A 25233-nucleotide genomic window follows, 5' to 3' on the forward strand; every position below is an offset into this window, starting at 1 on the left:
GTGTTATCATATCTGTGCTCCAGCTCGAACAGGCCCCTACTCAAATGGCCTCCCTGGCCCACTCTCATACTTCTCAGTGAGGGGTCATAACATTTTTCAAACCTTGATATTGGGTGAAAGTGGGAAAGATTGGGGAAGCACTGGCCTCATGGAAGTCAAAGCTACTTTTATGTGAAACATTTACATAAAGTCCACAGCACAGAAACAAGTCTATTGACATACTGTCCAATGCTAGCTTTTCAAATCCACATGAGCCTCCTGCTAAACCTCCTTCATTTAACCCACCAGCTACTCCTTTTTCCCTTAGAGTTATCTAGCTTTCTGTTAATTTATAATTCCTATAATTTGTATTATGCATCTCAATTATTCCTAGCAGTAGATTGCCACATTCTCTTCAGAAAGAAAGAAAATGGCATGTTGTTCTTTACTGCAAGGGGTTTGGAGTGCAAGAAAAAAGAAGTCTCATTAAAATTTAATAGGATTTAAATCAGATTATATCTGATTTTGGTCTTATACTTAACAATTTAATAAGGGTAAAGTAATTGTAATCCTAGAGAACCATAGGGCTGCTCTGTCATTAGAAAGAGATGACTGGTGTTAAGTTTAACCTACCTTAGGTGAGGAGCAAGGTTAAGAAGGCAGGACCTTCATAGTGACCTTAGACAGTCTGGGAATTGAAAACATGCTTTTGGTGTTGACTCTACATCACAATTCCCTGTCCTAATGAACCCCCAAGTAAGGAACAAAATGCTTGTGGTGGAGGCAGAAAATGAAGGTTCATTAACTTGGTTCCTGGGATGAGAGCTGAAAATGTGTTGCTGGAAAAGCGCAGCAGGTCAGGCAACATCCAAGGAGCAGGAGAATTGACGCTTTTGGCATGAACCCTTCCTGCAGAAGGGCTCATGCCCGGAACGTCGATTCTCCTGTTCCTTGGATGCTGCCTGACCTGCTGCGCTTTTCCAGCAAAACATTTTCAGCTCTGACCTCCAGCATCTGCTTTCCTCACTTTCTCCTGGGATGAGAGGGTTGGATGATGACAGGCCATGTAAATTCATTATTTTCAGGGAAATGTGAGATGATCTCATTGGAACAAATAATATTCTGCTGGGATCTGCTGGGGTAGACACTGAGAAATTGTTTCTTCTGGCTGAGAATCTAAAGCACAAATGGACTGGGAGGTGAAGAATAGTCTCAAATAAGAAGCTGATTGTTTAGGAGAAATTCCTAAATCATGAGGAGAATTGACTTCACTCAAATAGCTGTGAACCTAGAAGGCTCTGGATGCTCCATTATTCAATACACTTAAGGCTGGAATAAACAGATGTCTGATCTGTCAGGGAATGAAGGAAAATGATGAGCAGGTGGGAAAATGGAATTGAGGCGACGATGAACCATCACCTCATTGAATGGCAGAACAGGTTTGTACAGTCTAGTCCTGTTCCTATTTCTCCTTTAAAGAAATTTCTGCTGAATTTCTAATTGGATTTATTACATTTATTTGTGGCTTTGAATTTTGGTATCCTCTGGAAATGAAAACATTTTCTCTATATTAGTCTTATTAAATCAATTCATAATTGTAAATATTTCTGTTAGATCACTCCAGACCCTTGTCTTTCTTTTAAAAGAGACTCTCAGCCTGTTTATACCCAATTAGTGTTCAGAAATAAAAGAACAATTTCATCACTGAATGTTGGCATTTTAAATTCATTTCAAAATTGTTGTTCTTGTTTACGACACCATCAGTACCCCAAGATTCCATTGTAGTCATATGTCTTATGACTATTGAGTAATTTACAATTTTAATAGAAGTAGATTAATCTGCATTGTTACTTGGGCAATTAACATGAAGTCATACAACTGAAGATTTAAAACGGTAGGGAAATTGTTATGATCAAGTGCAGTTCAATTTACCAGCCCTATGCAGAGATTTACTGATAGTTTTATGGCATTTGTTTTTTCAAAAGGCTATAGTTTTAGCAATGAAAAATAGTTATAAAATCCTTGAATTCATTGACAGATGTTCACCCTGACAGTTGCAGAGGTCATTTCTGTTTTCACCTGTCTCTTGTCTTTTAAGACCTTCCAGGAGAGAACTGAAAATGCTCAAATCATGAAAGACAGTATAGATTTTTGAATGATTGAATGATTTTATTGTCACGTGTACTTTACAGTAAGTTTACAATAAAATAAGTGAAAAGCTTTCATTTGTCACCACGATTCGGTGCCATTTTAAATAATTTAAGAGTAAGGAAAAACAAGAAATGAATGATATAGCTTAAAGACAGTCCATCAGTCCTGAGCCAGCTTATCACCATCGACGATACCTATGCTACCATCCCTCCTCCAGTGCTTCGCTACCATCTACACTGGACCCAACCAACGTCAAAGTCACCGATCCTCAGGTGCCACCTTTTGCTGCGGGGCTGACACTCCTCCACTGCTGCCTCACCGTTGCCTGCACTGGACCAAACAACATCGGAGTCACATCCCTCACTGACATCGCTGTGATGTCCTTGTGCCTCCACTTAGCCACTACCGACCTTGGATCCAACCAACGATGAAGTCGCCAATATCAGGCGCCATCTTTCTCTGCTAGGTCTATCTTGCTGGCGTCATTTCCACTGACATAGCAGCCACCGATTCCGATGTCAGGTCCTGTATTCACTGCAGAAAAGTAAGTCAGGGCTCATTCGAGGTCCACTCTGGGCACATTCTCCTCTGCGCTGGGCCCACTTGAGATCTGTACAGGGCTCGATTGAGGTTATCGTTGGGCATGATCTCTTCCACATCGGGCACACTCAAGGTCAGCACTCGGCCCATTCGAGGTCTGCGTGGTGGGCCCGCGTGAGTTCCATGGTGGGTTCTCACTGCTGCCAATGCTGACTGAGCTCAGGTCAAGAGTTAAACAAAGGTATAGAAAGTGAAAAAAAACAAGAAAACAGAAAAGAAAGGAAAAAAATGTGGTCAGAGTGGACGAGCTCTGGCTCAGAAACCTTACTCGGAATCCATCTTGTAATAGAGATTTGTGGTTTATGGGTGTGCTCACTGTTCATGTCGGAGTGTGCAACCTTGATAGTAATGGATCATTGGGTTGATAATTGGGTAACATAAAGAAGTCATAAAAATGTGTGCGAAAGAGAGAGTGATTGGATAGCTGCTTCAAATTTGGCTCAATGTTGATTTGTATCTGGGGCCACTTGGTTCTTGCTGGAAAGTAACAATGTCTTAACAATACACACCATTATTACTATGCAAATCAATTAGAATATTCAGACAATTAAAAAGATACTTTGCAAATTCCAAGTCTTAAGAACTTTCTGGATAATTTTTTCAGCTGTCTTTGCAAAATACCTTTTTTTAACAAATTTGTATTTCCTAATTCAATTCTAATTAAGCTTGCTGGTCCAAAAATTGAACAATTGAAAATATGGATTTTCTTTGTTTCAAGTAGTGAATTTTTCTTAGAGATTTTAAAATATAAAATTTAATACATACATTCTTTTTCATTACATTTTGTCTGTGTCTTTATTTCACTTTGAATCTAGATTTTCTTTTCATCTTTATCTCTATCTTATTTAGCTTCTTCTGTAACTGACTTTAATTCAAATTTCCTTCTACTTGGGGTGGCACGGTGGCAAAGTGGTTAGCACTGCTGCCTCACGGCGGCAGAGACCCGGGTTCAATTCCCACCTCAGGTGACTCTCTGTGTGGAGTTTGTACATTCTCTCCATGTCTGCGTGGGTTTCGTCCGGGTGCTCCGGTTTCTTCCCACAGTCCAAAAATGTGCAGGTTAGGTGAATTAGCTACGCTAAATTGCCTGGAGTGTTAGGTGAAGGGGTAAATGTAGAGGGAATGGGTCTGGGTGGGTTGCACTTCGGAGGGTCAGTGTGAACCAGTTGGGCCGAAGGGCCTGTTTCCACACTGTAAGTAATCTAATCTACTTTCCTCTCCACCCTTCCTTGATTAACAGCTGCTGCCTCAGTGTTTAAACCTCAATAATTCAGGAGATAGACTGTTTACCCCATAGTTCACAAAGGTTCCAGATGCCTCAATGAACTGTTGGTCTCCCCAAACTTATCAGCTCACAATTTCCAGCAAATAATGATGCTAACATTTTTGTGTCACTGAATGGAGAAAAATGTTTAAAGGGGCATGATACAATATTATATAACATAACTTAGAATTTCCAGTACAGAAACAAATCATTTGGCCCACATGGTTTTTGTCAGAGTTTGTGGTACACAAGAGCTTCCTCCCACCATACTTCATCCACAGTTCCAGCAATATTTCCCTTATTTCTTTCTTCCTTATACTTGCCTTTTAGAAAAATGCTTCCACGCTATTTGTCTTAACTACACTGTGCAATAGCAAGCTCTATATTCTCACCATTCTCTAGCTAACAATGTAAAGATCTAGTCTTAGTTTTATTGCAAAAGTTAGATGAAGGACAACAGGTGACAATGCAAAAAACAAAGCACAATGTTAGACTGCACAGGTTTCATCAAGAAATTGGGATTAAGCAATTATTTATATCTAGATCTGGCAGCATCTGTGGAAAGAAAACAGACTTAACATTTCGAGTCTGATGACCCTTCTTTAGAACAGAGGGTCACTGAACTTGAAATATTAACAGATGCTGCCAAACCTGGAAGTTTCTCCAGCAGTTTCTGTTTTGTGTGTTTCAGAGCTCCAGCATCCACAGTTCTTTGTTTTACTGATTTGTATCAAGATGATGAGGTGCTTGAGTTTCTAAAAAGTCTCCTTTTGGATAAAGGGAAGACTGAGGAAGGTGAAGGGTCTTTCCAACCCTATGAAAGAATTAATAGGATTGAAGTAAAGATGGAAAGTGAATAGAAGATGCACGATGGTATACTTGGAACCTAGCAGAGAATAAGAAAGTTCAAGAAAGCAATAATTAATGCAAAATTTCTAAAATAGAGATAAGGAAACAAGGTTTAAATAGAAAGAAGGTGATGTGAAGTTTTATTTTTACAGAATATAGACAAGATAAGCAACATTATGTTCCACACGATTACAGATTGTTCAAGAGAACATTAGAAGAAAGGAGGTCAAAAGAGTTTTGACTTTTACACAGACTAATGAATATGTAATAGTCTGTCAAAGAGTGTTCTTGGTAAAATATTTGATGGGAAGCTCTGAGAGCTACCATGGATATGATTATCTCCTAGAAACTGGGCTAGTCAAATCAACACAGTGGTATGGTCTGACCCTGTGCTATCCTATTGATCTCTGTTGTGCCTCATCACTTTTCACAAACATCTCACAAGCAGATCATAACTCTTCATGATAGTCTAAAACTGGCTGCACATTGTAAATCTCCCAAATGTTTTTCCTTTGAAGTAACTCATTTTATACTAATGCATAAAGTCAAGATCTATCCCAATTGTTTTTAACAGGACAACTTTAGGCTCAGTAAGATCCCACAGCTAGCAATGAGACAAACAAATAACTAACCTGTTTTTTAGGTTTTATTTGAAGGAGACTAACAGTACGCACATGTTCTTAGTTAAATACTGCCATTGGATCATTTGAATCTACCTGAATCTCAAAACATGAGATCTTGGTTTAACATTTTATCCAAAGAAAGATCATAAGTAGAGTTTCGAGGCATAACCTTTTGATTCAGTCGGCTGAGTGATTGGTTCAGAAAGGTAGTTGTAAGGTTCAGCCATCATGCTCATACATCAATAAACACAGGTGGGTCCTAAAAATCCCAACTGGCTTATTTTGTGGACCAGCAGCGGAGCTATCCCTGGAGTTCTTGTCAATGTGTAACCCTTAAATCAACATTACTAAAAAAAAATTATCTTGATATTGTCTCATGGCTGTTTTGCGGATCCTTGCTGTGCGCAAATTGTTGCTGTTTCAAAGATTACAGCAGTAACCGCACTTCAATATTACTTGGCATTTTGGAATGTCCTGAGGTGGTGAAAGGCACTGTATAACTGAAAGGAGTGCTTTCTTTCTTTCTTCATTCACAGAGTCAGGAAGAGTTGCAGGCTTTTTTCCAATATTTACATACACGGGCATTGTGGCACTTAGAAACTGTGCCGAAGGTAATATCTATTAATCCAATTACTTTACAAAGACTACACACAATAACCACTGGGAGAGAGTGTGGGGATAAATTTAAATTTGGCACAGCTGAAAGGTGAAATCCAACACATAACAAAATTAGACGAGGTGTATAACAAAATATTACAAGTTATTTACAGCACAGAAACAAAAGGTGTATGTTGCTTTCTGTTCCACACAAGCCTCCTTCCACTCCTCTTCACCTAACTGTATCAATACATACTTGCAGTCTTATCTTTCTTGTGTGCTTTTCTGATGTCCATAATATCTGTGCTATTCAGGTCTATGACTACACGGTAGCATGACCTAACTGCTCTCTGGGATCGGATTTATTCTCTTTATGATCTTATTTCTGGCCTCTTCAGTAAGTTGAAACGTTTCTTCCTAGCCTAAGTCCAACCTATCAAACTTTTTATTCATTATCAGGTGACTCACAACCCTTTATTTTCCAGAAAAAAAAAGTTCCAGCTTGTTGTGCTTTTCCTAATAAGTACAGGACTTTATTTCATTTCTGGAATTGTCAGTGTGAATTAATTTTTCACCTTCTCCAGTACATCTATAACCTTTTCAGAATAGGAAGATTAGGACCTTGAACAGTACTCCAAAAGCTTCACTTATGTTTTCCGATTTAGCTAAACTTTATAACGCCACCTCCGACAGAACCAGCCTGACCCCCATAAGGATATGGTGAGTTTTGTGTCCCATTGGCAGCAAAGACGTTAATCTCTCTGAGAGAGCCAATGACATGGACCAATGAGACAGAAAGAGAATGTGTCAGAAGAAACCACTCAGTTGATTTCTTTCACCAGTCCAGTTTTATACAATGCTCAGGGCCAGTTGTCAGACATTCACTGGGAAACAAATAGGCTGTTCTGTAAAATCTGACTAAAATTAAACCCTGATACAAACAGGCAAAAGAATCCAGAAACATCATTGCAAATATAGAAATTTATCTGTACAGACCTGCAGGGGTAAAGGGGGAGATCTTACTGGGAAATATTACTGTACAATGCAAGGTGTGAGCGGTGTGTGAGCTACAATTACACGACACAGTCCAGTCACAGTGTACATTGTACAACGAACAATGCCCCATGTACACTACAGTGAGTCACAGTCACAGGACAGAGTCATGCGATAAATAACATCCAATATTTCAAGGCTTCTGGGTGTCCTTTATATATGTATTTATATATTATATATATAATTAAAGAAAGAGAAATTCTTTGTACAGGTTTTAGAATTCAGTTTGGAGGATTTTGGTGCACAAACTTATGAGAGAGGCTAAAGTTTATAAGAACAGTAGAGCTGGTCAGGTTAAAAACAGCAGCTGTAAAGTTTTTGTGTTTTTTTTGGTCCAATTTTAGTCTCTTAATAGTTGGAGGACTCAAGATTTGTGCTGATTGGAGACACCCTTCCAGTAATCGAGGATATCATGCAGGTCCTCATCCTTGGCAAATTGCACCTTCTTCCTCAGGGCATGTCCCGCTGCCATGTACTCTTCCCCACTTTCTTTGTGCCTCTTCTTGTGCAGTCTGAAGCGTTCCCAGATTCCCAGAGGCTTGCTGCTATACTCTGGGCTGGATGTGTGGCTGAGATTATGGTACTGAGGCGAGAGTTGGGAGTATGGCATTTCCCGCCGGGGCCGGCTGAGTGGCTCTAGGATGGAGGGTTTGCTGCGACTGATTGGTCCCTCTGGCTGTGCCTGCTCAACCTGGCACCGCCCTGGATATGTGTGGCGGTGCTCGCTGCGCTGCTGTGTCCGTGGGACTGTGGCTGGACTGCTAGCCGCGATCGGAGAGGCTTTCTCAATGTACTGTGCCTCGGATCTGCAGGCATGCCCTGGTACCGAGGTGTCAGAGTGGAAGGATCTGGGACTTTTTGCAGAGCCACTGGAGGAGGTGCTGGGACGTTTCGGGGTGGCTTCAATACTACTGTGCCTCTGCAGTGGATGGTAACTCTCCTTTGAAATCGGCAACAGGAATTCAGGTTTGCTCTGGGGTTGCTCAGTGATCATTAGCACCTGAGGATCCACTGAGGCCATGGCCCCAGCCTTTCCTCCTTGGAAAGAGCCAGTCTCTGATTTCAGTGCATCAATGCAGTTATTGATGATCTGGTTCACCTTATCCACTTCTTTGGCAATGGTCGAGATCTCTGTGGCAGGACTCCGGCCCTGTCCACCGCCTTCCAAATCTCTCCGATCAGAATGCTCCCCTGTTCTCACCTCAATATAGTTGCCCTTGGTGGTTTTGGGTGTTTCACTCAGTTCTTGAAACTTATGTGACTCTGTATCCCCTGACGATGGCAGGAAAGGCATCCTGGGTGCAGCCTCACAGGCTGGCATTGGTTTCTGGACTAATTGAGAGATAGCGCTGGCTTCCATCTCCCCCCCATACTTCAGTTCAATAGCAGTTTTCGACATGCTGCCAGGTTTCTTGTGCTTTTCGTCTTGTTGTCTCTTCTTGCGCAGGCAGTAATACACCAGGCCAAGTACTATGACCATCCCAAAGAGACAGCCAAGGATAGTCATAATATAGTGTGTGGCAGTTGAAGGTGGGGGCACAGTGCCTCTTGTCTTGTTACTTCCTGTAGAGAACGTGACACAGGTTTGATTGTATCTTAAGGCATTCCGGATAGAAGCCACACAGTATGTGTAGGCAGTATGGGGCTGGAGCCTATCCAGCTTAATTACCTCTTGTTCTGTTTGCAACGTCTTTATATCTGCATAAAAGCTGTTGTTGTATTGCACCAGGATGTACATTTTACTGAATGGCCGGGGGATCTGCACCAACAAGGTGGCACTTGTATAGGTAACCTGTTCCACCTTTATTGCTGGTGAACGTGTTTCACGGGTAGGGGAGTGAAAGGCTATAATAGGAGTGGGATCATCACCTGAGGAGCAGTCTTCAGCTCCACAGGGGCTGTCTGAGGTGGTTGTGGTTGAGGGCATCTGGGTAGGCATGAACTTGGGATCAAAGGTGTTGATGTTGTCGCATGTTGAGACCAGCAAGCTGTATGCACTTTGTGTCTGGCTTTGGCTCAGCAATGCGTGACCTGCATAACGAGACGGAGATTCACACTGCATTCGATCGTAACTCCTGGTGGTGTTGTTGAACTGCACCAGCCATTTCAAGAAGCCCAGTAGATCACAGGAACAATAAAATGGATTGCCGTAGAGTTCACAAGTGGTGAGTTTGCCAAGACCCAGGAAGGTGGAACTTTCCAAGGTTTGCAACCGGTTCATGGAAAGGTCGATGTTCATTACATTGGGACATTCCCAAAAGGAATTGGGGCTCACCACCTCAATGAGATTGGCCTGGAGATAGAGGTATTCAAGCCTGCCCAGTCCCCGCAGGATTCCCTCCGTGATGTTCCGAAGTTTATTGAATCCCAGTTGCAAAACACGCAGGTTGTACTGAGCAGAGAAGGCTCCATCCTCAATGTAAGAAATATCATTCTTGGTCAGATTGAGTTCTGTCAGGTTACCAAACCTGCTGAGCGAGGAATACTGGACGCTTTTTATCTTGTTCTCATTCAGCCGGAGGTCCACTATGGTATTGTTGATGTGCTGAGGAATGGATTCGTATGGTGGTTGGTTTTGGCTACAAATGGCCAGCCACACAAATCCTTTCTCCCCTTCAATGAGCCAGCAGTCACCATAAACACCAGCAGCATTCATCAACGAGGCTAGTGAGACCCAGAGAATGAAACTGTGCAGAGCCATCCCCTTGTGCTCTGGGGGCTTGTGAGCAAAAAGCTTTCAATAGCACTCACCTGCTCAACAAGTTAAAATATTTTGTAGGGCTCAAAGTGTACTCATGTTTTTGAACTGTTAATTAGTAAACTGGGGTGCAGTTATTTGCTTGCTTCATGACATTTTTCTTGTCCAGTTTTTCTCTATACACTGTTCTCTTTGAATTCTTTTGTGCACTGAATCCCCATCTGCAGACATTCCTTGAGATAGTTTCAACAGCTTGTCTTGGTTTTCCTAGGGAAGGGAAGAAAAGACAATATAATAAGGCTGATTTGAGATTGATCTTGATCATAATTAATTCCTATAAGAGTTTGGTCCTTACGTTTATCAGTTTTTCAATTGAAGTATGAAGGATTTATCACGTTTTGTTTTTGCTTGATATTCATGAGGCTTTCTATGGTTTGAAATAGTGGAAATCAAATATTTTGGTTATTTCAACAAGATGTCCAAAAAACTCCACGCCATTTGAGAACCAGGAGATGGGAGGCATAGGTTTGATTATTCTATTTTTCAAGAAAACTTATCATTGCAGAGACATTGCAATATTCCCTCTGCACCCAGATATGAAGAACACCTCTTTTCAGTGACCACATTCAAATTTCAAATCAAGAGGGATATAAAAAAGATTCACTCTTATTTCTTTGCTATGAATCATGAGCAATTGGCTGTCCAGGTGACTCAATCAATAAATTGATGTGATATAGACCAGGAAGTTTCAGGTTCAATACTGAGGTTGGTTAATCTTAATCAGGACTTTACAACGAGCCATCACACACTTAAACTAGAGCGAGGAAATCCAATTAACTATGAGTCTGCTCACTATCCATTCAAGAAAGTAGACGTGGTGAATATAAATACCAGACTTAGTTGTGCCAACCGCTATGGTCAAATTGCCTTGCTCACTCTCAAATAGAGAGCTCAACTATCTGCTATGCCTTTGTGGAGAACATTCTTCCTTCTGAAGGGTTCAAGTTTAACTCAATGAGCTGAATCTAATTCTCCCCAGGGAACAAGTTGTGCAGTAAGGACCTCATATAAATCGGGAGGAAAGCATGAAATAGAGAACTCATCACCTTCTTGAATCTCTTCTTGTCAAGGGCAAGAAGATTGAGGACAGCTTTTCTGTCAATTCCAGTCCTTGTGATCAATTAATGATTACTTAGGGGCCCCTTCACTCTGCCTGGATGGCTCCAGAGGCTCAGGGTTTGCTCTTGATTGGAAAACTACTGGAACTACTCCTCTTGCCCTCCGCATCAATCCTTGACCCCTTTCACCCCTCTAACCCATCTGCTGGAGGCTGTCAAACTAACTTTGGGGGGAATCTGTCCCCTCATCTCTCATCTGGAGCCTTTTGCAGTCCCAACCATTGTCACACTCCTGGTGGCTCTACTGGGACCAAAGGGTTGTCAGCCCATTAGGACTGGCAACCTTTGGAGGCAGGTGCTTTGGTTTTAAAAACACTAAAGCCTTGACAGCAGGCAGTTAACTGTGTTATTTAATCCTGTCAAGGCTCCTGGAAAGGGCCACAGGAGGGTTGCCTCCATGTTTCTGGGGCCACTGCTGCACACACTAACTTCAACTGAAATGCGTATAAAAATCTAGGCTGAAACTCCAGTCCAGTAGAAAGGGAGTGCTGCATTGTTGGAACTCCGGTGTTTCAGATGCGACAATAGATCTGGTCTGCCCTTTTGGTCCCAATCCCATTTTATGCATGGCTCTTTCTTTCTTCCAAGGGCCAGGATTAGATCACAAAGTAATACTTGTAACTGTTGCATATTGTTTGCAAACAATTTGGATGAGCCCAATTTGAAACAGAGAGAATTACCTCTTCCAAACTGAATAGTGACGTGGTGATAATATAGCTGCCTTGAGATTTCCAATTTATCACTGGTTTGGCAGTAACACTTGCATGAGTGAGAAAGAGAAGAAGAATTTAGGAAACAGTACTAGCTATAGAAATTGCTCTGCTCTTGTCATAGAGTCATAGACATGTACAGCACGGAAACAGACCCTTTGGTCCAACTTATCCATGCCAACCAGATAATCTAACCTAATCTTGTCCCATTTGCCAGCACTTGGCCCATATCTCCCTAAACCATTCCTATTCATACACCCATCCAGATGCCCTTTAAATGCTGTAATTGTACTAGCCTCCATGACTTTCTCTGGCAGCTCATTCCATACACACACTACCATCTGCGTGAAAAAGTTGTCCTTTAAGTCCTTTTTATATCTTTCCCCTCTCAGCCTAAACCAATGCTCTTGAGTTCTGGACTCTCCCACACCAGGGAAAAGACCTTATCTATTTACCCTATCTGTGCCCCTCATGATTTTATAAACCGCTATAAGGTCACCCCTCAGCCTCTGACGCTCCGGGGAAGTAGCCCCAGCCTACTCAGCCTCTCCCTATAGCTCAAATCCTCCAACTCTTGCAACATCCTTGTAAATCTTTTCTGAACCCTTTCAAGTTTCACAACATCCTTCCAATAGGAAGGAGACCAGAATTACATGCAATATTCCAAATGTGGCCTAACCAATGCCCTTCACAGCCACAACATGACCTCCCAACTCCAATACTCAATGCTTTGACCAATAAAGGAAAGCATACCAAATGCCTTCTTCACTATTCTATTTACCTGCAATTCTACTGTCATGGAATTATGAACCCGCACTGCAAGGTCTCTTTGTCCAGCAACACTCCCCAGGACCTTACCATTAAGTGTATAAGTCCTGCTAAGATTTGCTTTCCCAAAATGCAGCTCCTCATATTTATCTAAATTAAACGCCATCTGTCACTCCTCAGCCCATTGGCCCATCTGATCAAGATCCCATTGTACTCTGAGGTAACCATCTTCGCTATCCACCACACCTCCAATTCTGGTGTCATCTGCAAATTTATTAACTATACCTCCTATGTTCACATCCAAATCATTTATATAAATGACAAAAAACAGTGGACCCAGTACCGATCCTTGTGGCATTCCACTGGTCATAGGCCTCCAGTCTGAAAAGTAACCCTCCACCATCACCCTCTGTCTTCTACATTCAAGTCAGTTCTGTATCCAAATGGCTAGTTCTCCTGTACTTCATGAGATCTAACCGTGCTAACTAGTTTACCATGAAGGACCTTGTCAAATACCTTACTGAAGTCTATATAGATCACATCTACCACTCTGTCATCATCAATCTTCTTTGTTACTTCTTCAAAACACTCAACCAAGTTCATAGATTCCCTACAGTGTGGAAGTAGGCCATTTGGCCCAACAGGTCCACATGACCCTCCAAAGAGCAACCCACCCAAACCCATTCCCCTACTCTATTATTCTAGATTTACTCCAGACTAATGCATCTAACCCACACATGCCTGAACACTATGGGCAATTTAGCATGACCAATTCACCTAACCTGCACATCTTTTGAATTGTGGGAGAAAACCAGAGCACCTGGAGGAAACCCACGTGGACACGGGGAGAATGTGCAAACTCCATACAGACAGTCACCTGAGGCTGGAATCGAACCCAGGTCCCTGGCGCTGTGAGGCAACAGTGCTAACCACTGAGCCACCATGCTGCCCCCAACCACTGCCTCATGGTTAGACATGATTTTCCACGCACAAAGCCATGGTTACTATCCCTAATCAGGCCTTGCCTTTTCAAATATATGTAAATCCTATCCCTTAGGATTCCCTTCAACAACTTGCCCACCACTGATGTCAGGCTCACCAGTCCATAATTCCCTGGCTTTTACTTACCACCTTTCTTAAAAAGTGCCACCACATTAGCCAACCTTCAGTCTTACAGCATCTCACCTGTGACTATCGATGGTACAAATATCTCAGCAAGAGGCCCAGCAATCACTTCCCCACCTTCCCACATATTTCAAGGTACACCTAATCAGGTCCTGGGGATTTATCTACTTTTATGTGTTTCATGACATCCAGTACCTCCCCCTCTGTAATATGGACATTTTTCATGATGTCACCATCTATTTCCCCACATTCTATAAATCTTTTCTTTGACCTTTCTCATATGTTCTGTAATAAAAATAACTTGCATTTATATGATCTTCTTAAGATAATAAAACATCCCCTTCATCAGAGGATTAGATCAGAAGACCATCAGAAATAGGAACAGGAGTAGGCCATTTGGCCCTTGAAGCCTATTTTTCTATTTAATAGACCATGGCTGGTCTGACATTCCTCACGTCCACCTTCCTGCCCTTTCCCCTTGATTTTCTGACTGATCAAAAATTTATCTATCTTCACCTTAAAAATACACAAGGTCTCTGCCCCACAAATTCTCTGTGGCAAGGAGTTTCAAGGACTCAAAAACCTCTGAGAGATGAAATTCCTCCTCATCTCAGTCTTACATTAGCACTGCTTTAGTCTGAGATATGCCTTCTGGTCCTAATTATCAGACCAAGTCACATAAAGAGATATTAGGACAGGTGAACAAGGTTTGGTAAAGATGTAGGTCTTGAAAAGTACCCTAAAAGAGAAGTGGTGAAAAGGGAGGAAAGTTTAGGGAAGAAGTTTTAGAGCTTAGAACTTAAGCATCTGCTGGCATGGCTAACATTGATACAGTAATTAAAGCTGGCCAGGCATAAAAGGTCAGGATTGGACAAGCACCGAAGTCTCAGATAGTGGCAGAGCTGGATATGGTTACTTTGATAGGACTGAGGCAGGGAAAAACTGCTAGATCATCAAATAGGATCAAAGGCTAAAGTACTCTATCTGAATGTGTTTATAAGACAGAGAGTTGGAAGAAGGGAAACATTTTCAGCATGGCAACTAGTGAGTGCCAGAGGGATCAATGCTGGGGCCAGAATTATTTAGAACATATAAAATATTGACTTGGATGAAAGAAATCATGAACTATCACCAAGTTTGCAGACGATACGAAAATAAATGGGAAGATAAGTGCTAATGATGTCACAAAAAAATCTATAGATGGATATAGTCAGGTTTCATGAGTGGGAAGAATAATGTTATACACTTTTACAGGAAGAATAGAGGAGCTGGTTATTATTTAAATGGTGAAAGACTGCACTCGAAATTAATCGAGTCCGATCAATGGAAACCATTGGGTGTATGAGAGGCAAGTGGGTACAATGGATTGGGAAAGCACACTAAACGATGTGGTGGTCAACAGACAATGGTTAGTATTTTAAAAATACTACAAGTCTATAACAGACATACATTCCTCTAAAACACAAACACCAAAAGAAAAGATGAATAGTTGTTGAAAGAAGTTAAAGATTGAGTTAGATCAAAGGAAGTGGCTTTTCAGAATGTCAGAAATCATAATAGCCTCTATGGATTAGAAGCAATTTTAAGACCCAGCAAAAGAGAAATAAGAAACTGATGAGGAAAGTGAAAAGAGAATATGAATGTACACAAGTGGGGAACATGAGTAAGGACTGTAAATGTTTCTACTGATATTTGATAGGACAAAGACTATCAAGGATAGATATGGACCTATTACAGGGGAGAACAGAAGAAAACATAGTAGAGAACAGGGAAATGGAGAAAGTAAACAATTGCTTTTCACCTGTTTTGCAAACAACATGGAAAAACATCACTCTGAAAATACTGCGTGGCACTTGCGTAACTGAAGAGTGCAACAGAATCAATATTAGTAAAGAGATTGTATTTAGAACTTTAGCTGTTTTTAGGGTTAATAAGTCTGGACCAGATGAGCTTAACCTCAAAGTGTTGAAGGAACAAGCTGTAGAAATAGTAGATGTTTTGGGAGTTGAATATTCAAATTTCTATAGATTCAGTTCAGCTGACTGGAAGGTGGCAAATGTAACCCCACTATTTAAGAAAGAGAGTAGAGAACTATAGGCCTGTTAACTGTCAGTAGTAAGGAAAAGGTTGAATCTATTCTTAGGGATGTGACAACAGAGCATGTAGGAAATAATCCAAAAATTGGGCACAGTCAACATGGATTATGTAAAGCAAACCACATTGGACAGATGTTATGCAGGATTTGAGGATGATGCTTGTTGCATAGACAAAGGATGTAGTGCATTTGGATTTTCAGAAGGATTTTTGATAAAGTTCAACACAAGAGGTTTGTAAATACAATTAGATGGTTAGGATTGGAGGTAGTATGAATTGGGAGTTGTTTAAAAGATATAAAGCAGATATAGGAATAAGCAGATCAGGATGGTGTACCAAAACAGTCAGTGCTAGGTCTAACTGTTCACAATCTGTACTGATGATTTGGATGCGAGGACCAATTATAATATTTCAAAATTTGCTAATGACACTAAATTGGCTGCATATTTAACCTGTGGGGAGGATTCAAGAAAGCTTCAGGAGGACATGGACAGGCTAGATCAACAGTTTAGAGCATGACAGCTGGAGTGTGATGCAAATACATGTGAAGGTTATTCATTTTGGTACAAAAAAAAGCAAGACAGAATATATTTTTAATGATGAGAGTTCAGGAAGCAATAGTGTCCAAACAGATTAGGATGCCGTTGTCCTTGTCACTAAAAGCTAGCAAGGTGTAGCAAGCAATTGGAATATAAAACAATATCGTTATTCAAATTTCAAGGAAATTTGAGTACAGAAGAAGACTTGCAGTTGTGAAGAGCCTCAGTGAGACTTCTCCTGGAGTAATGGGTTGAGTTTTGTTTGCCTCATGTTATGAAGGATATATTTTCCATAGATGGTGTCCAACAGAGGGTCATCAGATTAATCTCTGGGATGATGGGAGTTTGGATTTTATGAAGAGAGATTGAAGAAACTGTGTCTGTATTCACAAGAATTTTGAAGAAAGAGTGAAGAAGTTTTACAGGGTGTTACATGGTGCACATCGATTGGATGATTCTACTAGATGACTCTAGAACCAGAGGATATAATCTTTGGATAAGGGGCAGGCCACTTAATACAGGAATGAAGAGGAGAAAATTCTTTACACAACAGGTGAAGAATCTTTGGAATTCTCCCCCCAGGGGACTGTTGAAGATCAATCATTGACAAAGTTTAAGACAGAAATCAATAAGTGCCTGGACGATAAAGACTTTAACATGCATGGAAACAGTGCAGGAGAATGAGGAGATGATCAGCCATGCAGTAGAATGGCAGGACAGACTTGGAGGGCTGAATTGCCTACTTCTGTTCCTGTTTTTCTCGAGGGCAGTGGTGTCTAGTGAATGGAATCTAGTGCAGGTTAGGATATGAACTTAATAGTAACTTTATCAGAAGTGAAGGCAGAAACCACTGGCAGGTCTATGGACTGTAATTGCTTTCTTTTTTTTAAATAATTAACTTTGGTGAGAAATGGGTGATTGATTATATGAGCTATGAAATGCATCTAAAATATTGAATGAGTCTAGGTGGTACCTACTAATTTGTTGGGTGTGCTATTGAGATAGTTTTAATCATTCCATTACATTATAAAACAATCTTCCCTTGAGCTTCCATCAATCTACAATCACTCCAGCATACATCTCCCACATTCCCCAACTTGCCCCATGTGAATGAAGATGACAGTTTTAATTGGATATAAGATTGAATCAATCACAGTTTCTATTTTATTCAGTCCTTCAAGCAAGAGCTGTATCTTAACTCTAGCTGGGCCGGGATCAGATTGAACCTAAGATGAGCTCTTTCTAACCATTAACCCAAGACAAGGTGATCTCCTTGACCAGTTTTGATTCCCTAATATGGCTTGTGAGGAATTCCTCAGATTTTTATTGTTTTTGCAAATGACATGTGGTTTTAAATATCTTTGTCACCTCTCCCGGGAAAGCGTGGTTCGCCGGTGAGGTGGGAAGTGTGAAGCACGGCATCATAAGTGTAAGATTGGTGAATGGACCAAAGTGTATTTTCCTGCTTGTCAAAATTCATATGTTGAGACAGCAGTGTGAGATCAAATCTTCCTTGCAATCTGTTTGTAGAGCTTTCTGCATTTTTTTGCAATAGAACTTTGTAACTGGGGCCGAGGTTTTGAATGGGCTAGATCACAAGGACACGCACTAGCTTTTCTGGATTGTGTATGTATACATTTTCATATTCATCCTTGGGATGTGGACATCACTGACATTTGTTGCTAATCCACTATTGTGAAGTTAGCAATGAGCCTATTTCTTGAACCATTGCAGTCTGCTGATGAAGGTGCTCCCAGAAAGCAGTACAATAGTGTTCCTAGAGATGGTGAAGGAACAGCTGATGTACTTCCAAGTTGGGGGTTGTGTGATTTGAAAAGAAAGAAAGACTAATATTTTTGTAAGGCTTTCATGACTGCCAAATCACTTTACAGAGTATAGAGGGAAATTTGAGGTGACTGTGTTCTTACTTTTCTGTTTCTTTGTACCTCTAGGTTTGAGAAATGTTTTTGAAGAATATTTTGAAGGTGCTACATTATATCTAATATACTGTGCACATTGTTGTCACTATGTGCTAGTAATGGAGGCAATTGATGTTGAAGGATATTTATCTGGTGGATGGAATATCCTTATTTTTCAGTCTTGGCTGCCCTCAGATTAGATATAGAATGTTTCAAATTAAAGGCAAACTCTCCTCTGCTGCTTTAGTTAGTTTACTTTCAACAAAGTAACTCATAAGCCAAGCACCCGAAGGGCCCGGAGTGCCACTTCCTCTCTTTTTCAGAGAACTGAGCTCCTTATCAGAGCAGTGGGACTGTCTGAACTCAGTGGCCTTCATGTTAGGGGCTGTAACCACTGACTCAGCTTGTTGCTGCATGTTTATTTGGAAAGCATTATAAAACCAATTTGTTCTTCTAACTGCATGGGGCCCTCAGTATATAAGGTATAAAAGAGGAGAACATTAATCACAGTGTTTGTGGGACTAATGGTGCACAATAGTGCTAACACTGTCGTCCACCAGACTGAGGAAGCACTCCTCACAGTTAGTGTAACTGATACTGTGATTAATGCCTACTCTATTAAACACTGCAGTGTTAGCCTTGTGTACAATGTACAATTTGTGTTTATTCAGCATAGTAAGGGTTAGAACATCAATCGTTGCTTGAGTATTAAACCAAGTACAGCTTCCATTTATTTAGCATAATAAGAGTTACTGTATTGTTACTTACCAGAGGTAATTTATGACACTAGTCATCACAATTAATTAAATTTCAACATAGTCTACACAAGTCATTCTAAGCCAGCAAAGGAGGACAGTAATATCCCTCAACAAAACATCCTCTTGTCCACTAAATCAGGGCAACACTGAGACAATAGGTCAAAAGCAAAATACTGCAGATGCTAGACTTCTGAAATAAAAACAGAAAATGCCAGAAATACTGAGCAGATCTGCCAGCATCAGTGGAGAAAGAGGGACATGCACTACCTCTTCCAGATTATATGTATATAGTTTTATGTTCATTCTTGGGAAGTGGGGCATCACTGGCAAAGTGCATTACTCATCCATAGTTGCAAAGATAGTGGTGAATCTTCTGCTTGAGCCAATGCAGTCTATGTGGCGAAGGTGCTGCCACAATGTGGTTAATATTTCATGTCTGTGACCTTTCATCAGAGCTGCATGAAAGGTTTGAAGAAAGGTTATAGCCCTGTTAAATTATCTTTGTTCCCCTCTCCACAGCGGCAATAATGTTTTAGTTTTGATCACTGGGCCTGTTAACTGATCTAACCAGAGGGAATGATACAGCAACTACCATTAACCTGCATCTGGACTAGCTGTGAGAACTAAATCGATGAATGATTTTACCGTTAACCACTGTTCAGTGAACTATGCTGGAAACTGTTCCTGGTGGTCAATAAGATTAGGATCAGTTGCAGCTATAACCAGTGTGATCAAATAGCACTCTGACATTTACCATAACCTGTGAAAAATGAACATGAGGACAGAGTAAATGAGGGATAATCTGCCTCTTGGGCAGTTCAGTAAACTAGATGTCTTTTCTCTGTGATCACCCAAGAAAATGTGACATGTTTGGCTCCTTGTGTTTCAAGCGTACAACAAAGCAGTGTGTTCAGCTGTTGCAGGGTTTTATTTTCACGAAGTTTGGATGTCTGCCTGCAGTGTATATATGACACATGGTAGGGGTCTTGTGGTTACAGTATACTGGAAGGGATATTTATACATGATTGCATTTCAGTCCAAACATCCCCCTTTTTATACAAAAAGAAAAAAAACATACATCACCATGTGCATTTTGAGTTACTGAAATTACCAAATATATATTCAATTGTTTTTATGCCTCAGTAGTTTACTATTCCCATCAGTCTATGTGTATGCATTGCATACATAATCCTTAACTCATGTTTACTGGTACATATACGTATTGTTATCATTAACTGTTCATTTGGATGTTGTTATTTCCTCAGAGTGTGTCATTCCAGTGTCATTTGGTGTTGCTGTGGTTCTTGTTACTGTTCTTTCTCTGTTGTTGGGTTGCTGTCAACCTCAGAATCTGATGGTTGATGTGTGATCTGTACAGGCGGTGCATTAACTGCATGCAGTTAAAGATCAGCTTCTCCTGTTGGGCGCTTGTGCCTGTGGTTGCATTAGTATATCTGGTCATTCACTTCTATTGCATGCAATCAAGGTGACAAGTGCTACACAGATGTCTCAAGGTACCACTTTTGGGCTGTCTTTTCTTGAGAATATTGATGATTTCTTCCCAGCTGCTCTCTAATATTCAACTCTGTCAATGACTTAACAATCCTGTCAGTGAAATTTAGCTTTCTGACATTTCACCTTGATCTTGTTACTCATGCGTGTATTACTTCTGGCTTCAGTAGCCTTTTGATATTGGAAGAGAAGTTTGCTTGTGGTACAACATTATTCTTTGTACCACACTACTTTCCATGTCTTTGGGATGTATGTTTCTCCACACCAGTATTATCTGTGTGCTCAATTTCTTTATGATCACTTTGGTGATTTTTATTATTACCTCAGCTTTTCCATTTGCCTGTAGATGGTGTGAAAATGATGTATGGAGTTGAATTTACCAATCTTTCAAGAAGTGGATGACAGCAATTCTTCAGTGTGAACTGAGGGCCATTGTTGCTCATCACAATGTCAGGAATGCCATAATGGCTGAAGTGTGCTTTAAGCCATTCAATAATCTTAGTAGCAATCATTGGATGGAAGTCTACTGTGACAGCATAAAGTTTTTATTTACAAGTTGGTGAGTAAAAAGGCCTACTCCCACTGTATCCATGTTCTGTGTGGGATGTTGTCTCATCAGTGGCTCTCTTTAGGCTGCTTAGCTTAGTATTCATTGGCTGATGTGGCCCTTGATTTCATTACTCATGTTTGGCCAGTAGAGCACATCCCTTGCCTTTTTCAGACTTGATTCAATTCCTTGGTAACTTAACATGTGTATTAGCATCCCTTCTCCTAAATCCTTCAAAATAATCATTCTATTTCCATTCCTAATCGCACAAGTTCACAGATTTCAATGTGCCTTCTTGATTTGTCAATTCATCTCTAGATGTCCAAAATTCTCTTACAGCAATGGATGTGTCTTTGATACTCTGGCCATTCTTTTATCAACAGCGGTTGGAGGTTTGCATCTTATTGGGCGGTTTACTTGATTTCAGCAAGATGCTTGTCTGCTCCATTCTGGGCTGATGACTTCCAGAGCATGGCAAGCTGCTGTTTCATGTTGAATCTACTACAAATATCTTTTAGCATAAAGGTTCCAGCTTTAAACTTGTTCTGGCTGGTATTTGTTTTCCATCTTTAATCTGCAATTCCAGAGCCTTCTTCACGTGATTACAATCAGCTCATGGGGAGGAAGGTCCTCTCAGCATAAGTATGGTGTCCTCATATAGTGTATTCCTAACTTTACTTTCATGGGATTTATTTTTGAATTGTTATGTTGAGCCATTTTACAGGACTGTAAAGGTCACTATGTTGCTTGATGCCCCAGTGTCCATCTGAGGCATAATGCTAAGACAATTCTCCTTCTGCTGTTCTCATTCCAACAGTCACAAATTATGTCTCACCTATTAATTTGACTGAGGTGACTTGTTGTATGATTTTCTTTTTTGTTGCCCATCCCAAGAATCAACTACATTACTGTGGGTCTGGAGTCACATATAGATTAGACCAAATAAGGACAGTAGTACATTGGACTCTTCATTCCAGATTTTTATTGAATTCAGTTCAGCAAATCATGCCATGGCTGGATTTGAACCTAGATTCCCAAATTCTAGCATGTAATGCCCAGGACTTTGCCGGGGTCTCTGGTTAATAGTCTATCAATAATATCACTAGGCTATCACCTCCATGATGTATAAAGTGATTTGTCTGAATTTTCAGCCATTATTTCTCTTGTGGTCATCTGTATTTCCTTATTGTGCTTCTTTTTAGCCAAACGCGCGTGTGAAAAATTGCCTCTTGCAGTGAGAATATTGTTTTTGTCAGACTAGATATGCCGTCTTCTCCTTTACATGATGCTTTCCACAGTTCTTGCAGTCTACCCTTGTCTATGATTATTCTGCTCTTTGTGTCTCAAAGGTCTGTCAGGAGAATGGTCTGTACTGCCATGAAGCTGCTCTAGCTGCTGATTCACGACCTCAGAACATTTGAGCATGGCAATTGCTCTCCCAAGAGTAAGCTTCTCTGCATTCAGTCGGCATGGTTTTACTTCTAGGTCTCTTACGTCCAATACAACCGTCTCTTTAATTAGATCATCTTTTAATCGTAAAGTTCACAGATTTCTGTGAGCTGGATTAATAATGTCATCATCAGTTAACTGTTTTCCACTTTGTTCCCAAATATTGAATACACACTGTTCATACATGAGATTCATTTGGGGCTGAATGTATGCCTTCAAAACTTTGGAAAAAAAATTCTGCTGTGTTTTATTTCCTGTTCTTCAAAGAGTTTTGGGGGGATATATTTTGAAACAGTGTCTTCCCAACAGTGATAGAAGTGTTGTGAATTCTAATTATTCTCATTTGCCAAACAAATCCATTGCTATTTCATACTTCTGTCACTGTGCACAGAAGAAATTCCAATTTGACTTCAAATCCTCTATCATTTGAACAGGAGCTGACAGGAGAAACACTGCAGCCATTTTCTCTTAACAAATGCTTTAATTGTACCTGGCCTCATTGTTTTTCTTAGTGGCATCCTACAGCTCTGAATATATCTGTGTTTCCTTGTCAGCAACAGTGCTTACTTATAACTCGACAACAGTCACCACATTGACACCATGTCTCAAGTGTACATTACAGCAATGTGTTTAACAGGAGGACTTTATTTTAGTGAAACTTAAAATGCATGCCTCATGATAGAAGCCACGTGACTATGGCAGACTAGCAGGGGCACGTGTATATAATTGCATTTCAATTGAAACATTTTGTTTAAGCCAGGATGATGGTGTTAACACTAGGGTCGGGTTCCTTTAATTATCTTCCCCAGCGGACCTCTCATCTATGCTTAAAGTTTTGCCAATGAAGTAGGAAACAGCTGCTGCTCCTCAGAAGGTGGCAACTATGCCTCAAATGGATTGCTAACCGGTCAGACTTGTCCTGGACATGCCAGAATATGTAGATTAATTCCCTGGTCTGAGTATGGGCAAACCCAAGGAAAAAGCAAACATAGAAAAATTATCAATTTGCATTTTGATATTGCCTCTAAAGTAGTAAATATACCTAGGTGGTTCACAGGAATATTACCAAACATACTGTAACATTGATTTTAGAAGAGGTGGCCACAATCTTTGTTTAAGGAGGTAACTTTTAACGAGAATATTATTAAGGAGGGGTAATAGCATTTAAGGAGGGAATATCAGATTTTGAGACCTAGGCAAATGAAGGGATGGCCTTCAATGGTGGCCCATTAATACCAAAAATGCTTAAGTAGTTAGAATTGGAGGAATACAGAGACCTTCAGAAAAAGTGTCATTGGACCCAAAACATTAACTCTGCTTTCTTTTCATAGAAGGTGCCAGATCCGCTGAGTTTCTCCAGCAATTTCTGGTTTTGCTTCACATTTCCAGAATCTGCAGTTCTTTGTTTTATTGAACAATCTCCAGGAGATTGCAGAGATAGGGAAGGACAAGGCCAGGGAATCATTTTTAAAGGTTGTATTTTTAATTTTAATAATATGAAGCATTTTATTTCTTACTGATTACAAGTATTATATTGCATGAATATTTGGTTCCCTTAACAGAACATTCCTGGTATTTATTGTGTAGCTTGAAATTTCATTTAAAGGCCATTACAGCAGGACACAACTTTCCAGTATTCTAGCATATGAAAACAAAAGGAAAAATTATGAAAAGCACAGAGGTCACAATGCCTTTTGAACTAGAGTCAATAATTTATCTGGTGTTAAACACACCTTATTATCAGTGTGTCGTTTTTGAAAATAAGCTGAGAAAGAATGGAAGGCAGTGAGTGGGATGACGATCATTCATGGCTGTCCCCTGGCCATTGGCCAAAAGGGATCAGGTAATTGACTTGGTGCATATTACTTGCCCCTGGAAATATAATATAACAATAAATGCTAGGCTTAGAGAGTAGGAGTACTCAGGAAAGGAGGTCCTGAGGGAAACATGTAGAGCCAGTGGATTCTGTGTGGAATAACAGTGCTGGAGCCAAGGAAGTTAGAGAAGCCCAATCTGTGCTGGAGGATCTGCGCAGGCACTAAGTATAGAGTAGATCCAGGGGCAGAGGGGAGTTTTCCTAGAGAATAATGCCACGTGACTATGGCAGACTAGCAGGGGCATGTGTATATGATTGCATTTCAACTGAAACATGTTGTTTAACCCAGGATGATGGTGTTAACACTAGGGTCAGGTTCCTTTAATTATTTCCCACAATGGACCTCTCATCCATGTTTAGAGTTTTGCCACTGAAGTAGGAAACAGCTGCTGCTACTCAGAAGATGCCAACCATACCTCAAATGGGTTGCAGTTTTCATCAAGCAATCCTCACTAGGCAGATAGAAAATCAACCAGAAGAAATGGGGGAAGACCGAGGGAAGAACTCCCTAACACTTCGGCTGGAAAGGAGGAGGCTTTAACAAGACCGAAACATTCCGCACTGACAGTCTGTTTATCCCCAGTTGTCAGTTTAATACTTTCTTGATCTAATTAATTAATGTATCATACCTAAATTGCTATTTTGTAACAAACACACTAAACTATCAAAAATTGCAATAAATCATTGAGTGCCTAACTGGGATCACAAAGCCTTTAAAACAACAAAGTAAAATAGCAAAGGCTGTTTAACTAATAGTCTAGAATCAACTGAGCTAAGTTCATAGCTTCAATTTCTTTCTTGGATTTGAGTCCCACTACCTAGATTTACAATGATACTCATTAGTGATGGCTGACAGTGACAGAGGTTTGCATACAAATTTAGCATGGAGTGAGTGCTGAACTGTTGGAGGTACTATCTTTTCCACAAACTGTTAAACCGTGCTT

General features: G+C 40.5%; 2 protein-coding genes across 10 annotated transcripts in view; both read right to left on the reverse strand.

The window, feature by feature from the left end:
- The window catches only part of LOC140464306 (protein ELFN1-like), a 450048-nt gene that overhangs the window by 58379 nt on the left and 366436 nt on the right, over nucleotides 1-25233 (reverse strand). The window lies entirely within an intron of this gene.
- The window catches only part of elfn1a (extracellular leucine-rich repeat and fibronectin type III domain containing 1a), a 148506-nt gene continuing 125024 nt past the window's right edge, over nucleotides 1752-25233 (reverse strand). For both annotated transcript variants that reach the window (XM_072559231.1, XM_072559233.1), the window contains exon 2: nucleotides 1752-10081. In XM_072559231.1, the coding sequence (XP_072415332.1) occupies nucleotides 7481-9817 (2337 nt within the window). In that variant the 5' untranslated portion in view covers nucleotides 9818-10081 and the 3' untranslated portion in view covers nucleotides 1752-7480. The remainder of the gene's footprint in view (nucleotides 10082-25233) is intronic.

This window comes from Chiloscyllium punctatum, chromosome 40 (assembly GCF_047496795.1).
Source record: "Chiloscyllium punctatum isolate Juve2018m chromosome 40, sChiPun1.3, whole genome shotgun sequence".
Lineage (NCBI taxonomy): Eukaryota > Metazoa > Chordata > Chondrichthyes > Orectolobiformes > Hemiscylliidae > Chiloscyllium > Chiloscyllium punctatum.